The sequence below is a fragment of the Equus caballus genome, chromosome 26 (assembly GCF_041296265.1).
Source record: "Equus caballus isolate H_3958 breed thoroughbred chromosome 26, TB-T2T, whole genome shotgun sequence".
In the NCBI taxonomy this organism is placed as follows: domain Eukaryota; kingdom Metazoa; phylum Chordata; class Mammalia; order Perissodactyla; family Equidae; genus Equus; species Equus caballus.
The window spans coordinates 37,323,115-37,340,963 of NC_091709.1; the positions used below are offsets into that span (position 1 = coordinate 37,323,115).

The following is a 17,849-nucleotide window of genomic DNA, read 5'->3' on the forward strand; positions in this document are numbered from 1 at the left end:
TATTAGAACTGAACAAATGGAAAGACATACTGTTTTCTTTGGTGGACAAACTATCAATATGTCAGTTCTCCAAAAATTAATTAATATATGTAGTACAGTTTCAGCTTGGATCCCAATAGGGTTGTTTGCAGAATACATAAATGATTTTAAAGTTCATAGGGAAAAAGAAACGTCCGTGAATAGCCAGACAAAGTTTAAGGAAAAAAAACCCATTCCATATATCAGAACGTACCATAGAGCCGGTGTGATCAGACCATTGTCATATCGGCCTGGGAATCAGAATAGAGAATCCAAAAAGAGGTCTTGCATCATGTGAGCATTTAATAAGTAACAAAAGTATTTTTTAGTTCAATGAGAAGAGATGGACTCATTAATAAATATTGCTGGGAAAGCTAGATCTCCATCTGGAAGACATATCGTTGACCCCTGGGGTAACATACCACACTTACACACACAACTGCAGTTGATTTAAAGATTGAAATGTAATAAAATAATACAATCTTAGAAAATGAAAGACTGAAAAAGTACAATCTATGTGATAAAAGAAATATTTCATATATAAAAATGTGGAATTTCTACACGGTAAATATAATGAACAGACAGGTAATGAATTTTTAAAAATCAACAATTGACAGATAAACAGTTACTAATATACATTAAACACTTATAAACTGACAAGAAAAAGACATGCAATCCATCAGATAACTTGGCAAAGGATGTGAATGAGCATTTCATGGTAGTAGGAATCCCAATGACCAGGAGACATATGGGAAGTGATGCTCAAGCTCGTGAGCGTGGGTGCAGTTTAGATTCCACTGGGTGGTTTCCTGAAGCGGGGGCATCACTGACTGCACGAGGACCAGGCTGTTCCTATAGGAGGCAAAAACGAGGTTCTTGAGCCATGGCGTTCCATTTCCCGCTTTCTGATCTTATTTTCCTAAATGATAGTGTTGACTTTTACAATTTTTATCATTTTTAGAGATTTTTAGTCTTTGTTGTTGTCACACTTTTCATATGTTTCATGTTTTCTTTCTTTGAGTTAACTCCAGAAGTACAGGATGATTTTCTGTGTAACTTAATTTTCTTTTTTGGACACTATCTGGATGTGGCACATTTAAGAGATGGTTAGTCATGGGATTTTAATTGGAGTAGCTGGTCTTCTAAAATTTTTCTTAAGATAGATTTTAAAAATAAATCCTCATGCTTTTTATATCTGGACTAAAAGAAATGAAATCTGAATGAACATTTTTCATGCAGAAGAGGTTAAGTCATGAATACATACAATCTGGGTGTGCATAATATAGTTTCCAGTGGCAATTACAAACTCCTTCCTTTTGCTTACTCTTCTTTGAGAAAATACATAATAGCTCATTGGAAGTTGCACTTGTTTGAGTACCATTTTCAAATAGTAAATACATTTGTAAGCTCATTTAATTGATTTTCACAGCTTTAAAAGTATAGTATCATAGCATAGGATAGCACGTCATGCCTCCATGGTGAGGTTTGTAGAACCCCACAGAGCTGATGCAACCTAATTAAGTATCTCTAGAAATAAACTGTTTCTAAATGCTTTTTTAAAACAGCTTCTTGTCACATAACTCACATAATAAAATTCAGAGTTTTAAAGAATATAATTCATTGGTTTTTAGTCTAGTCACAGGGTTGTGCAACCATCACCACTAGCCAGTTTTAGAACATTTTCATCACTCCAAAAAGAAAGCCCACTTGATGTCCAAAATACAGATCCTGACACTGAGACTGAAAAACTACCTTGTATATCATATAAGTAAAGAATAACACAATAAAAAGTGTTTTATATTTATATAAAATCTTGTCAGTATGTCTAGGTTCCTCCCTATAGCTTGGTAAACAAGTTTTGTTTTGGTTTGCTTTGTTTTGTTCTGTTTTGTTCTTTCCAGGATTAAGGGAGCTGATTATTTTGATTTCGTGTGGGTGGGAGGGGTGGTTTGGGAGAGGTTCCTTTAAGGTCATAGTTGTTCTAAGCCCATGCTGTTGGTTTGCAGGGCGCTAGCTGATATGAATAATGATGGAAGAATGGATCAAGTGGAGTTTTCCATTGCTATGAAACTTATCAAACTGAAGCTACAAGGATATCAACTCCCCTCCGCACTTCCCCCGGTTATGAAACAGCAACCCGTTGCTATTTCTAGTGCACCAGCATTTGGTAAGTCTGAAAAGGAATTGGTTCCTATATTGCATTGTATATTTTAAAAATAAATATTTCGCTTTTTTTTTTCCCCTCTCAGTTTGTAGCATTGTGAAATTCTAGGAGGTAATTCTGTCTGAAAAATGATGGCCCTATGCGGGAGGATAGTGCTAGAGGAGAAGGAGTCCGTTCACATTCTGCGTAACCAGAGGATGAGAGTAGCTGAAATGAAAGCACAGGTGCAGATTGTCAGGGAAAAGGAACAGACTGCCAGTCCTCTGCTGCGTCTTTTTTCTTTTCCTTGCTTTTACTGGATTCTTGACCCTTCACATTGTCGCATATACTTCCTTTTGGTTTTCTGTTTCCATAACATTTTTGTTTTTTTCTTGTGTATAAACAAGTCCTTGGGATTATGGGTCTAGAAATATATTGTTTAATTCACAGTATTGAGGCACTTGGCCACATTACAGTTGGCCACGTTAAATTCATTCTTAGAACAAAATGAAGCAAGAAAAAAATAACCATTGTTATCTCAATTAAAAACACGATTCTATAAAAAGTTATCTTTTAGCCAGATGTTCTTAAAAATTAAATGGTAAATAGTTGACCAAGATCAGCAACAGTTCTGATTTCTTCTCTGTTCTCACCCTAGACTTTAATTATTTAGCTTGATTTAAAGATTACAGTAATGGGATCCAACATCTGATTCATGGGAAAGTTCTTAGACAGTTTAAACAAAACATGAAAATTGTGGATAGAATTTCTTTCCCTCTCTCAGACCTGATATATCTGATGACAGGTGATAAAGCGAAGTGGATTTGGGAGGGGGCAGTCAGTAGTAATTCGGGTTGTCTCTGATACAATTTATGATACGCTGAGATAAATAAATGCTCTGCTTTTACCTGATAGATTTAAGAACAAGCTATGCATTGCCTTTCTTTGGTGAAGTTTAGCCACAAGACTGGTTTTTATAAGGGGAAAGGTGCAGGTTTAGGGTTAGGCAAGTAGGATAGTGATCCAAGAGAAGGAAAGCTCAAGAGCAAAGGCTGGAAGAGCAGGAGTGAACAGTACGGACCCCGAGTGGCCAGGGCCCTGTTGGTCTTGTCCGTCGCGTGTTCACAGTCCCTAAGCCCTTAGTTAACCAGCTGATTTAAGTGGAAGTTACTCTGAATCTCTGAAGGTCCTCCTAGCCAACGTTTGGTCAGGACCCATGTGTTAAAACAGCTAAAGGGTGTTTAGTTTTCTTTTGGCCTCCCTTCCGGTGCTGCAAGAGGAAACCTCAGAGTGGAGAAAGGGTCAGATAACCAGAGGCATCCCGTTTCCTCTTTTTCCCTCAAACCTGGGTGTCAGTAATTCTTCCCTGAACATTTAATATGTCTTCTCTCATTCCTTCCTGCCAGAGGAATTTCAGCTCTAGAGATACTGCTGATTTAACTTTCAGGAGGTGGTGGCCTCACTGTGCCGAGGGTTTTACTGTCTCCTAAGTAACCTGACACTGCCACCCAGGGGACCTGGAATTTCGGATCTGACTTCCTGCCAGTCCCTCAGTAGCTCTGCCCCTGGGCTTCTCCACTGCCTTTTCTCCCCTTGTTCTCATCACATCAACATTAAACTATTTTCAAGAGATCAATCACGAGGGAATATCAGAACGTAAGAAAAGTTCAAGGACACGATCCTCATCCACTTTGTCCGAGTTACTCAGAGATCTGGCCTCTGCTAGTATTTCCAGTTTCACCTCTCAGCTCAACCCGGGCTAATGTTTTTCTTAGACTTCTTCTGGCTACTGAGAACAAAATAATTGATTACTATTATCATTATTTCCTAATGAATAGTAAAAATTATCTGACCAGGCATTTCCTATCCCTTAGAGAGTGTGCCTTCACATAAAGTATTTTATTTGCTCACAACAATAACCCAAAAAATATGTAGAAATTACTAGCCTTTTTTTTTTTTGAGGAAGATTAGCCCTGAGCTAACATCTGCTGCCAGTGCTCCTCTTTTTGCTGAGGAAGATTGGCCCTGAGCTAACACCCGTGCCCATCTTCCTCTACTTTATATGTGGGACACCTGCCACAGCATGGCTTGCCAAGCAGTGCCATGTCCACACCCAGGATCCGAACCAGGCGAACCCCGGGCCGCTGAGAAGCAAAACGTGCAAGCTTAACCGCTGACCCACCGGGCCGGCCCCCCTAGCCTTGTTATTTAAACGAGAGAACCAAGATTCTAAGAAGTTGAATAATTTGCCTAAGACCAGATTTCACAAAAGGGAGGTAGAGCATGTCCAATCACAGTTTTTCTAAAGGCTCTCGGTTTCCATGTTATCTTCTCTCTCCCCACCTTCTTTATCACCAAACCTTCTGGGTGACTGGCGCGTCACTTTTCCAGGGTTATTGTCTGCATATGTTAATGCAGATGTTAACACTGTGGAATTAAGGGCAGCAGAGGGTTGAGCAATAATTTTGTTCAGCTCCCCAGTGTTAAGAAGTGGAAAATGGGTGCAGTGATGTTGTGACTTGCCTAAGGGTACCAGCTGCATTCCAGGAAATTCTGTAAGTATGCCTGTACGTTCTTCTTTCCACGGCATAATTCGTTTTTTACTCTGGACCCAACTATTTCAGGGGGAGTTTATTTTTCTTTTGTTTGATTTTTTTTTTTTTTTGGCCAGAATCTGTGGTTTTATGAGATTAAACCAATATTTTTAAGCCCCTATTGTGTGTCCTAGTTACTGGGAGCCTGGTGCTGAGCAAGACTTCATGGCTCCTGCTGTTATGGAGCTTCTTGTCAAGTGGGGGAAGCAAGCAAATAGATAAAAAATTCTGTAAAACAGGGTAACACGATAGAGAGTGACCCATGGGGCAGGGTGGTCAGAAAGAATTTTCTGAGGAGCTGACTTAGAGATGAGAGCCATGTGAAGACCTAGGAGAGAAGCCTTCCAGGCAAAAGGAACAGCAATTGCAAAAGTCCTAAGGCAAAAATGAGTTTGGTGTGTGTGAGGAACAAAAACGAGAGCATTGTGGTTGAAATACTGATAAGTCAGAAGATCAGGGAGGTAAGACACAAGCCAGAGGGGTTAGGGCTTGATAAAACCCACTAAGGAATTAGAATGTCTTTTTCTAAGTGCAGCTGAAGCCTATGGAGAACTTTTAAGCAGAGGAGTGACATGGTTGATGGACACTTAGAAAAAGTAATCTGTGTTATGTGGGTTTCAGGGGCACAGCAGTAGAACAGAGGGAACTCAGAGATGATGGTGATTTAGATCCCGGAGGTGATAATCAATGTGGAAGATAGGGTAGAATTCGATTAGTTATAGCGTGTAATTTGGAGGAAAAGTAAATCAGATTTTGACCGTGTTAGGCTTGAGGGTCAAGTAGCTTTCCAAGTTGGGGTGTTCAGGAGGCAGAAGAGTCCATCCATGTGTCTGCAGCTCAGAGCGTCCATCAGCTCTGGGAGAGTTTGAGTGTGGATGGCAGTGAAAGCCTGGGGACCGGGTAAGATATCTTAGAGAGAAAGTTGTGAAAGGATTTCAGTCTTAAATGGAACTGGAGGATGTAAAATGGAGACACTCGCACATCACATGTGTCCTCAGCAAAACAAAACTTAAGGACTGAGACTGATTTCCTGTAAATGCCTGAAAACCGAAACATCCCTCAGCCAATGAACGTCCGCCAGAAACCTCTCCCCATCCTCAAGCCAATGAACTTGCTGCATGGACTCTAACTGAATTCCTCTCTCCTTGCCCGTGAACACTACCCACCTCAAAGCCTCAACGGGCTCGCCTGTTGCTTGCACAGTTTGTGTGTCCCAAATTGCGGTTCCTCTGCTGTTCCCTAAAAAACTCCTTTTCTGGTAATTTGGGCTTGCCTCAATTTTCTTCTTTGTTTAGGTTGACAAAATGTAGCTAGGGTAGGCAGAAGACCTATAGGACCAAGCCTTGGCAGTCTGTGACATTTAAAGGGGTATAAAAGGGAAGAAGCCAGGAAACAGTGAAGAGCGGGGAGGTTGGTGTCCTACTAGCCGAGAAAAGTGTCTCAAGAAGGAAGGCGTGCTCCATTCTTTGAGTTGCTTCTGAGAGACTGAGTAAGAAAAGGACAGAAAAGTGACTGGATTTGACAAGATGAGTCTGTGCATGGTCTTGACATGCAGTTTCATTGGACTGGGAGAGACCAAAGCCTGATTGGAGGCTGGGAAAAGGAGAAAGTTTAACTTACAGGGGAGATAGCTGGAGGAGCATGTGAGCCGAATGATGGTGTGTTTAAGATGGGAAGTGCTCGCACATTTTTAGAGTAGAGAGGGAAAGTTCAGTGGTTGAGGAGAGTTGGGAAAATTTCAAGAATTAAGACTCAGCATAGTCGAGAGGGATGGCATCCAAAACAACCTCTGATAGATGTATTTATTTAGAAATATTCAGAAATACTCATCCATTCAGAAAAGGTAGTCACTTGGTAAAAAGATGATAGTCTTCGCAGTGGCTCTATAAAAGCTGAGTAGGTCACTTAAAATGGAAACATTGTGATGTTAGAGAATACTCACAATGATTGTGCCTGGGATAAGACCTGAAGGATCTGGAGCGGTCTAGTCCCTAGGAACTCTCAAAACTAATCCAACAAGCCTTCCTTCTGGGGCAGGACTCCACACCGAGGAGAAATGACTGGGCGTGGAATCAAAATTGAACAGGGCAGTGACACGGAGACAAAAGAAGGAGAAGGTCAAGACCAAAGTGGGGACAGAGAGCAGAGACGAGATCCCAGGAAGCAAGGCTCCCATAAAAATGAGCAACAGGCAGTATCAAGCAAGGGTGAATCCCACACAGTTATTATTAGAAAAGAGAGAATGAAGAGCTGAATTAACAGCCCCGTGGACAATGACAACACTCCAGGAACCTACTGTTTCAAAGCAAGCAAAAAGATACTAAGAAAATGATACAAGTCATGAAAGACCTACAGAAATCAGTTTTCAAACCTCAGAAATAAGGTGACAGAAGTCAGGAAAGAATAAGAAATAAAAGAAAAAGTCATTTCAGAGGAATGAAGACTAAACTAGAAGCCACATAAGAGATACTGTCTGCACAGAAATAGAAGGTAACAGAGGAAGATTTCAGAAATTAAAAGGAAATGAAGAAGGAGAGGAAAAGGATTTGAGAAAAAGTGATACACGTTGAAGGTGAAGAAAATTACGTCTCTGATTAGTTGGAGCGCAGGAGCTTCTGTTCCTGTGGAGTTGGAGTGTGCCACACTCCCAGCCGAGGGCTGTGTTCACCAGCCTGGAAGCTCTCCAGACCCCATAGGGTAGGAGTTCTTATGGAGGTTCCATTACGTAGGCATGACTGATTGAAGCATTGGCCATTGGTGATTAGCTCAGTCTCCAGCCCCTCTACCCACCCTCCCCTGAGGTTGGTGTGGAGGGGGTGGGGCTGAAAGTTCCAACCCTCTAATCATGCCTTGGTTTTTCCTGTGACTACCTTCCGTCCTTCAGCTATCTAGGGAGCCCCCCAGCCACCAGTCACCTTATTAGCATACAAAAGACACTCTTTTACACCCCAGAGATTCCAAGGGTCTTGGGAGCTCTTATGTTGGGAACCAGGGACCAAGACCAAATATTATTAAAATATGTTACTATCACTCAGGAAATCAGAAGGGTTTTAGGAGCTCTGCTCCACGAACCGGAATGAGGACCAGATGTCACATTGTGATATATTGTGATAATTATTGTGGTATGTCGTGATTATTGTGATATTATGTGTCACAATAGCACAAGTTGCGTTAGGGAAACAAAGAAGAAAGGAAACGTTTCTTTTAGTTCTATTATTTTTCATTTATTGGTTAGAGTATTTCTATAGAGAAACTTTCCCATCAAATCTTTAGTTACTCTGAGGTTCAGGATGTAAAGGAAAGGCAAGATAATTATTTGATTTATTTTCTCCCTTTATTTACTATTTTCAAAAGAGTGAATCGATTACCTCTCATGACCAATTCGAATGTTTTTCGTTGATTTGTTTTTAAATGTCATTATGAATTTGTGAATTTAATTCTCTTTGGAGGCTTTCAGTCCATTGCACTTATTCTTCTTATTGATCCTCGCCTTTGGCCACTAGATCCCTCTTCACAGTGGGTCTGGAGCCCTTCTGATGTGATCCTTGACGTAGTTTTTGGTACTCTTCAAAATGATTAATCTGAATTCGTATTTTAAATGGGAATATATTACAAGTGGAATGTGGTTTTCTTGAAGCAGTCCTGGATTAATTATCATTGAATGTTGAAATGTGGTCCAGAGTGAATTTTGTTGGATTTTTCCCTTCTTAGGTATAGGAGGTATCGCCAGCGTGCCACCACTTACAGCTGTTGCTCCAGTGCCAATGGGATCCATTCCGGTTGTGGGAATGTCTCCGTCCCTCGTGTCTTCTGTTCCTACAGCAGCAGTGCCTCCCCTGGGATCCATTCCGGTTGTGGGAATGTCTCCGTCCCTCGTGTCTTCTGTTCCTACAGCAGCAGTGCCTCCCCTGGCCAACGGGGCGCCCCCTGTTATACAACCTCTGCCTGCATTCGCTCATCCTGGTATGTGATCTGCCGAAACCACAGGCCGAATTCTCACCACTTGTGTTTTACTCCTCATTCTTATTAAATCTTCACCTCCTGATTATATTTAAATGGTATATTATTTCAGAGGAAAACATCTTCATTTTTTCCCTTTAATTTCTCGCTTTTTTTCAGCACATTAAATGGGATGGGCTAGGCTAGAGAGAGAGAAAGGGGAATGGAATTAAGGAGCTCTGGGTGCCGCTGTGGACAAAGGTGAACTCAGCGACTAAGACCGAGAGCATAGTTTTCCTTTCGAGGGCTTGACAAGAGCAACTGCAGTTTGAACATGTTGTATTTCCAGGTATCAGTTACTGCTTTTCTTCAGCTGCTGTGAATTGCTAATAAACAAGCCAGTCCCTTCGGAGTAGAATTATGTAGGAGAAAAAAAGAACGTTGCATTTTTTTTTTTTTTTTGAGGAGGTGGAGTGAATCAGACAAGGAGGAAGGAAGTCTATTAAATGATTGAATATATTAAGCTTGTAGTATTACGTGCTTGCTTAATTGAATGAAAGGATTAAAAAGTTCCTGGTTTCATTAATCTCCTTTTGAGACTTTATTCCAAGTCTTTTTCCCTTTAGTTAAAAGAAAACATAAACTGTAGCTAAAGATAGACTTAGTCTAACAAATCTTAATGAATTCTTATCAATATGGAAAGTGTTTTTTAAAAAGGTGCTTTGGATCTGCCTGAGTAAACTCAGCAGTGATGACAGCGTGGGTCTTAGTGTTGTATCTCAATCATTATTTCTGCGCCCATTCCCCTGGATTTATTATATCTGTCAGGATGTGTCTGTAAGTTATGGCCAAAGAATCTAAATGTACCTCTTTCTTTAAAGGTTTTCTTGTCACGTGTAGTTCATCTTTCACGTGTGACTGTGACTGCAGATGTGGTGGCCGCCGAGAAAGTGCTTGCAGTTGTTTTTCCAGGAGTGTTGGTGAATCCACACACTCGGCCTTGTTTGTCTTTGCGGCCAACGGCAAATGTTGCAAGACGGGAGGCAGGGATGAGGGGAGTGTGGCTAAGGCTCAGAGTTTTTCCACTGACACACGGCTAACCAGCCTCAGTGAGAATCAGACACAGAAGCTGACCCTCCCTAGTGTCACATGTTATCTGGCCAAGACTGCAAGTCTGTGACTCCCTGGCTCCTGCATCTGGGACTAATACTTCAGCTCCTTCAGTGCAGTTCAGAGTATGCCATCTATATATTTCAGCTGTTACTTCTTTAACTGTTGGAACAGATCCTTTAAAATGTGACACCAAATGTTTAATGAAGAGTAAAATTTTATGGATGTAAACATTATTGCCTAGTAAGGTAATTTTCAGTAGGAACAAGTAAATCTAGGAATGTTTTTGGTGAGAGGGCAGGAAGCAAGGAGGGAATAATGCATTCTGAGTCCAGGAGGGTAAGAAGGGAGTAATAATTTCTGCCTCTGATTTGATGGCTATGGATTTTAATTTTTGTAAATAGGGAAAAGCTTCTTATCTTTGTAGAATTAAAATTATTCAACACTTATTTATTTTTACAGCAGCCACATTGCCAAAGAGTTCTTCCTTTAGTAGATCTGGTCCAGGGTCCCAATTAAACACTAAGTTACAGAAGGCGCAATCATTTGACGTGGCTAGGTAAGTTTGCTTGTTTTTAAATGAGCAGTTTGGGTAAAGCCATTATCTGATTAACTCATAAATTTGAAAATGAATTAGCCATGTTCTATATTTATTGTCTTTTATTTTGTAGAATGCCCATAATTTTCTTAATTCTGTATAATATTACTAAGTTTTACCATTTTTTGTTGGAGAGATGACAGAATGAAGATATGACATTCCCTTTAAAGGCTTTGCATGTTGGTTTTTTAAGAGTATAATAAATAGGTAGTAGTAAATGTTTAAAACTAATAAAATAGAACTCTAGGTATGAAGGAAAAAAGCAAATTAACTATTTTGTGTTAATCATTTGAAAGTTTATTGGGGTCAGCCTTGTGTCCTGGTTGTTAAGTTTGGCGCATTCTGCTTCGGTGGCCTGGGTTTGCAGGTTTAGATGCCAGGCGCAGTCCTACACCAATCGTCAGCCACTCTGTGGTGGCAACCTGCATATGAAAAATAGAGGAAGGTTGGCACAGATGTTAGCTCAGGACTCATCTTCCTCAGCCAAAAAAAAGAAAAAGTTTATATATAAACTTTTTAAATATGAAAATTAGAGCCATAATTGGCCTTATTTTAAATTCTGTCTCAAATAATCTTAGGGAGTCTATGTGGATTATTAGTAAACATTATTTAAGATCAATTTTTAGGGGCTGGCCCAGTGGCACAGCAGTTAAGTGGGCACATTCTGCTTCGGTGGCCTGGGGTTCGCTGGTTCAGATCCCAGGTGTGGACATGGCACCACTTGGCACACCATGCTATGGTAGGCATCTCACATATAGAGGAAGATGGGCATGGATGTTAGCTCAGGGCCAGTCTTCCTCAGTGAAATGAGGAGGATTGGCAGCAGTTAGCTCAGGGCTAATCTTCCTCAACAAAAAAAAAAGATCAACTTTTATGAAATGAGTTATTCAGATTAGTGGACAGTTGTTACTAATCAAATATGTGGCTCAATTTTGGCAAAGCTTACATGACCTTATTGCTTATATTTTGGCCAATATTGGTTTCATGTTATCTTTCATATATATTTATTTTTACCCTCTTTGTTTCCCTTGCATTCTGCTACACTAAGATTAAAAATTAAGTCTCTTTGCAAGCCATCTCAAAACTTTTAGAATGAGAAGGGGGTGTAAATAGAGACAATTCCATCTTTTCTTGTTTCAGTCCTCATTAGAAATCTTTCCTAAGTGAATCAAGTTGTTTTTCCACTTTAAAGAGAAAAAAAGCATGTTTAATATAATTCAGAAATTCGTCTTTTAAAAAACGATTTAAAGAGAATCCGTCAACTGAAAAGCACTGTACCATGTGCCCTGTGCACGTTAGCTCCTTGAGAGCGCACCTTCTTACCCATAAGATGACTGTAGTATTTTCTCTATGGTGTAGATGAGGAAGAAGCTCAGAGACGTTAAGTGACTTGCACAAGATAACGTAACTCTTAAGTGATAGAGCTAAGAGTTGAACTGAGTTCTTTCTGATTTTAAGGCATGAGTTCTTGCCCATGGAAGTTTGCTCTAAAAACTTCAGTGAATTGTGGTACACAGGTGTTTGTGTTCCACGTAATTCAGCCTTTCTTCCTAAGATGCGGGAACATTTATTGAGCATCTGCTTTGCCAAATACCTCATTAATCTCCTTCAACCCCACAACCCCTGTGCAGTAGTTATTGTCTGAGAGTCGTGCTGTGCAGCTCAGCAAACGGTAGCAGAGCTGAGAGTTAAACTCAGATCAGCTAACACTAAATTCCCTGTTTTTCACGTGTTCTCCTATGCCATGCTGAAGTTTTCAGTCTCCTCGGGCTCCCCACAAGGGTTTCTGAAATCCGTCTTAAAATTGATTTGTGCCATTAGAACGAATAAACAATCAGTATTAGCAAACATTAATGCTATTAAAACAACTCTTTTTTTGGTAGTCATGTTTTCAATAGTCGAAATTTCTAGCAAGTTTTGGTAATGTCACATCTAACTTTTTGGTTTCCTATTAATGAGTTTTGAGTCTATTTAAATTCTCAGGAACTTGGCAGAAAACTATGACTTGATAAGTCTAATCTGGGACACCTTCTGTGTGTAACACCCTGCATTCCTGGGGTGCAGGAGAAAGATAATTAGCTTCTTAACAAATAGGCCAGAGTTGGAATCAGCAAAAAGTTAGTTTAAAATGAGAGGGTTGTTGCAGAAGTACTCACAGCAGAATAGATCTTGGTAAGTGTTTTTTATTAAGAAATTTATAAAAATTGAAAAGGTGAGTTTATATAGGTACTTGTCAAGTGTTTGGGAGCCACTTCTATGCTTTAAGAAGTGCATACAGTAAGTATAAGTGCATAGATAATATACATAAATAAGGATGAATAGGTTTAATTTATGATTAAAATTTTGCTTTTACATGTGAGAAATGGATATTTTTGTTGAAATGAAAGGAAATTGCAAATGGGGCATTGGTTGTAATCTTTCCTGGAAGTGGGATGCCATGTTTACAGTCAGCTCAGCCACTGTGTTTAAATTGCCTGATTTAGACATCTGGCTCTTAACAAGCCTTGGGTACCAATGTGCTACCTGGGTGGGAACCACTCTGAGGAACTCCTCACTGCGGAGGTCTAGACCCAAGCTGACTGCTGGCAGGGGTTTCCTCGGGTCTGTGTTGCTGAACATTTGCAAGGAAAGGTGGGGTCTGGATCGCAGTCCAGAAAGCAGAGCTCCCTCACTGCTCTGCTGACTTGCCTAGCCCCTGGAAGTGCTCTGTTGTCTCTGGGAAGCTCTCCATTTGTGGGAATTTGAACTTCCCAGAATGAAACGATTTCCCTTCATTAAGAAATACATCCTGTATTTTGTTGTGTAGTAAGTTAGGCAATTATTTGTTTGCTGTCAGCATTACTTTTTAAACCAAAAGATAACTGTTCTGGAAGTTTAGAAAAGCCTGGACATTATTGTATCACGCCACTTCCAAGGAGATTGTCCATACTTTTATAGAAACTTTGAATTATTAAATTATATATGTAACTTGAAGCAGCCACTTGGTCTGTTAAGTTTACCCTTGATTTGGAAAAATAATGAGCTTATATGTTTTGAGAGAAATGTTTATAACCTTAAAAAATGAAAATACTCATTACAGAAAATTCAGAAATAGTGATTAGAAAGTGAATAAGATGTTAAAGCTAATTTTCTAGAGGAGTTCTTAGTTTACTGTTTTTAAAGAACTTAGGCTGTTTCTTACTGTTAGTCATTTTTTTCCTGTCCTCCCTCTTGTCCCGTCCAGTGTCCCTCCAGTGGCGGAATGGGCTGTTCCTCAGTCATCCAGACTGAAATACAGACAATTGTTCAACAGTCATGACAAAACTATGAGTGGACATCTAACAGGTACTTGCAAATAAGAATTAATTTAGTGAAGTATCTTTGTTCTGAATGCAAATTGTTTATAGATGTTGAGCCAATGGTATTTTGCAAATGTCTTTCTCTATTTTTTTTCTAAACAGTGTTTTCATTGTCCCTCTCATCTTGAGTTCTCATCTACTGATAATGTCACAGTTAGTTTATTCTCCAGTGCCACAGGCTCCTGCCACTTTGCTTCTTGGTAAACGGAACGTAGACCAAAGATCCTCCTGCACACGGAATGCCACTAGTATGCAAATCAAAGCACTAGCAAAGAAGTGCTGCTGTGAACAAAATCTGATTCAAGTTCTGAAGTCCAGCTTTGTAGGTGAACTTGAAACTGCCTGCTCGCAGAGTCAGTGTTTAAAGCAGTGTGCGGGGTGCAAGGGGACTGGTCGGGGAGTTTGAAACCTGGCTCTGTCACTGACTAGTGGAGGTCCCTTTACCTATACGGATCTTATTTCTTCATGTATAAAAGGCCAGAGTTAAATTATGTGATGTCAATGGATTACAAAAAAAGATTCTATAGTCTGCGTTAGAAGGGTACATAGGATTTTCAGATACTGTTCAGAAACCTTTCTAATGAGGGGTTAAACACTTAAAATTGATTAGAGAGTCATAAAGAAAAGCATAGTTTTGATAAAGGAAAATAGAGACCTCTGATGAACATTATGTGTAAAAGGGAAAAATGTAAGTGCCCTTTAACAAATAGGAAAGGAAGGGAGAATGGGTTAGTTTTCCTGAGGTGGAAAAGCACTGATATATAACACAAAACACTTTTAATTTCTGATTCTTACTATCTTATCTGCTTCTTACCATCACTTACAATTGCAATTTTTACTTCCAAAAGAAAAATTCATCCTTGTTTTAAAAAGTCAGGATTGGGTGAGACTTTGAAGGGTTCTGGTCTAGTCTTGAACCGTGTCCCCATAAGGGATCTCAGCAGTCATCTCAAATAAGCATGTATTTGTATCTGAATGGGGGAATTTCAAGTAGACGCAGATTCTCTGTATGCCAGCTCACTCTGCTGAAGCAGTAGCTGTCATTTTTATACAGGGCACGAAACACCAGTCCTGCTTACATGGGCACTGAAGGAATATTCAGTATATAGTTTTGAGTACAGCCCTGCACTCCGTAATGACAGTTCAGTCACCGATGGACAGCACAAACAACAGTGGTCTCATAGCTTAGTACCCTGCAGCCTAGGTGTATAGTGGGCTAGCCCATCTAGGTTTGTGTAAGTGCACTCTGTGATGTTCGCACAAGGACGAAATCGCCTGCTGGCCAATCTCTCAGATTGTATTTGCTTCGTTAAGCAACGCGTGACTGTCCTGTGTAACACAGTTTGACACCAGTACTCCATACAGACCCAGGACCACATTGTTGGTGAATCTGAAAACATTTCTTCAAAGCATTGTTGGTGTTTCTGTGCGTTAATTAAAATAGTCCAACTACAGCAGTATCTGCATCTCAAAGGTAATGATGCAGGCACTGGAATATTTAGAACTTTTAATATCTGATACAGAAAGTAAAGCTTGAGATATGCTGGAAAGAGCAGAATTTGCTAAGGTTTATTGGTATACTTACTACTGTTTTGTCCGGGCAAGAATTTAAGGTGGGAATTTTATTTTCAAACCAGATCTTTGTATAGTCAATGTTAAATAGAGTGAGTTCTTACAGTAAATTTAAAAATAGGAATAAATAAAAGAAAATTAGTTTGCTTCCTCTTTTTGAGGAATCAATATAGGGTATATTTTAGGCCAAATAAGACTGTTGATGGAAGCAGAGCAGTTGTGTTGCGATGGGTGAAATACAAAGATCATTGTCATGATCACAACCATGAAAATAATTGTATGAATCCTGGGCCCCCAAAGCAGTTACTCACTCAGGTTAAGGATAAGAGGAATATCAAGAAAACTGAGAAAAGTCCCAGAATATAAAGAGGCCCAAGTGAAATATATAATTTAATATTCTTAATTTCTTGTTTTTCTTCCTTCATGGTTTTGTTTTTTTGTGGCTTCTTGTTTTAAAGGAATTAAAAAACATCATAAAAACTTGCATATAATTACAATTTCTTAATCTAGTGCAATAGCTCTCAGCCTTGGAGTTGTGCCATCCTAGTGCTATGAATACCAGTTAAAGTATAGGAGTTGTGGAAAATTTGTGTTTTATTATCGATTAGAGGAGAATCTAGGTTATCCTTACGCGTGTGTTTTGGAGTAGGGTGGAATCATAGTGCTCCGAGAACTGCGTGTAAACTGCAGCCTCACTGGTCTGTGCTGTAGCCTGTGGCAAATCCCCAGTGTTAATAATGCGCTGTTGGTGTTAAAGGGATGCCTGAGTACCATTGTGTTTTACTTTCACATACTTCTTTTGGATGCCATCTAATTCTGGCTGTGTCTGTAAGAGTATGTTGTGGGCATAAGAATGCCATTGATTGGCCCCAAAGCAGAAGATAGTGAGAACTTCTGAACTTGTGATATGAGCTAATCACTGTGGGAGGGAAAGCTGGTCTAGCAGCAGCACAGCTTACCCCCCATTGATTACCTGGGTTGATTTAGCTGATGCAGTTGGTTATGTGGGCATCCCCTTGTTCATTCGCAACTTGATGAGTATCCTATTGGGTGGTCTTAAAAGAGACAGTCTGATAAATTAAGAGGGCCTGTTCTTTAATCAAGGCTATATAAGTAGCTCTAGAATTCTGATAATCCTAGTAGTGCTAGCTCTCTTCTCAAAGAGGTATTTTATTATCTTCTTGCATTCTGAAACAATGGATATGTTATTTGGTTGTTCGTATGGTAATCACAAAAGCTAGTCTTAGTTATTGTTTGAAATAAAACATCACCTTCATTTAATTATCTCCATTCTTTCCATTCATGCTTCCTTACCTGCACATGGATGCCCCTAGTAGGGTTTGCGGACTCGAGATTTCTGTTTATCCCCATAATGATTCCTCATAAGCCAGTACGCCAAGACTGGTATCCTGTTCTGAACATAGGCTTCTACAGGATAGTTCTGTGCACTTAGAGCTCAATTTTAGGCTGTCCTGTTATGCTAAGATGCTATCTTCACTGTTGCTGATCTAATTTAATGTTTCACAATCTTGTCATAGGACACATAGAGTCAAGTATTAGAATTGCAAAAGACAGTGTGATCTTCCAATACAGGGGTCAACAAACTTTCCGTAAAGAGCAAAATAGTAAACATTTTAGGCTTGCGGCCATACACTGTTGCAACCACTCAACTTTGCCATTGTAGTACAAAAGTAGCCATATATCATGCTTAAATGAATGGACATGGCTATCTTTCAATAAAACTTTATTTACGGAAATAGGCAGTGGGCTGGATATGGCCTTTGGGCTATGTTTTGCCAATCCTTGTTCTGGATCATTTCCCTCATTTCAGAGATGAAGGAACTTCCTGTTAGAGAGTGCAAGTAATTTTGTTAACGTCACATGTCATTAGGGTGTGAGAAGAGTCACTTCCAGAATCCACGTCCCTGATGTCCAGATCCAGGGCTAGATCGTTTCTTTTGTTGTTACACTTTTTGTTGAGAGTAGATGAAATAGTAACTTAGTTCTGAAGCGGGCAGAATTGTTACAAGTATAAATTAAAGGATTCACTGAAGTTTTGCTAGTTCTACTTTAATGTTGCCAACATTCTAAATACGATGTTAGAGACTAAATACAATGATCAGTGAACTTTTCTCACTCCAGTATACCACAGAACCTTTAGAACTTTCATAGAAATTCAGTAAAGATTGCTTATTATGCTAGATGCTCCCAATACTCACACACACTCATCCAACAGGAATGTGTATACATGTTCACCAAAGCTTAGAATGTTCACTATTCATACGGCCCCGAACTGAAAACTGCCTGAATGCCCACCAACAGTAGAATGGATAAATAAATTGTGACATAATCACATAACGATATAACTATCGTTAGGGTTAATGTTCTGCAACTACACATGATAATATGTTGAGCAAAATAACCCAGACTTAACAGAAGACACACTGTGCCGTCGGACATTAGGCTACGCTCGGCTGGAGGGAATGATGAGAAGGGGGTTCAGGAGGGCTTCTGGGGTGCTATTTCATGCTCTGGGT

General features: G+C 39.8%; 1 protein-coding gene across 15 annotated transcripts in view; it reads left to right on the top strand.

The window, feature by feature from the left end:
- ITSN1 (intersectin 1) overlaps nucleotides 1–17,849 on the top strand; it is a 213,988-nt gene that overhangs the window by 70,892 nt on the left and 125,247 nt on the right. For all 15 annotated transcript variants that reach the window (XR_011433019.1, XR_011433018.1, XM_023630068.2 and 12 more), the window contains 4 exons: nucleotides 2,025–2,185; nucleotides 8,467–8,718; nucleotides 10,267–10,363; nucleotides 13,626–13,726. Coding sequence is in view for 13 of the 15 variants with exons in the window: in XM_023630068.2 (XP_023485836.1) it covers nucleotides 2,025–2,185; nucleotides 8,467–8,718; nucleotides 10,267–10,363; nucleotides 13,626–13,726 (611 nt within the window). In the remaining 2 variants the exon portion in view is untranslated. The remainder of the gene's footprint in view (nucleotides 1–2,024; nucleotides 2,186–8,466; nucleotides 8,719–10,266; nucleotides 10,364–13,625; nucleotides 13,727–17,849) is intronic.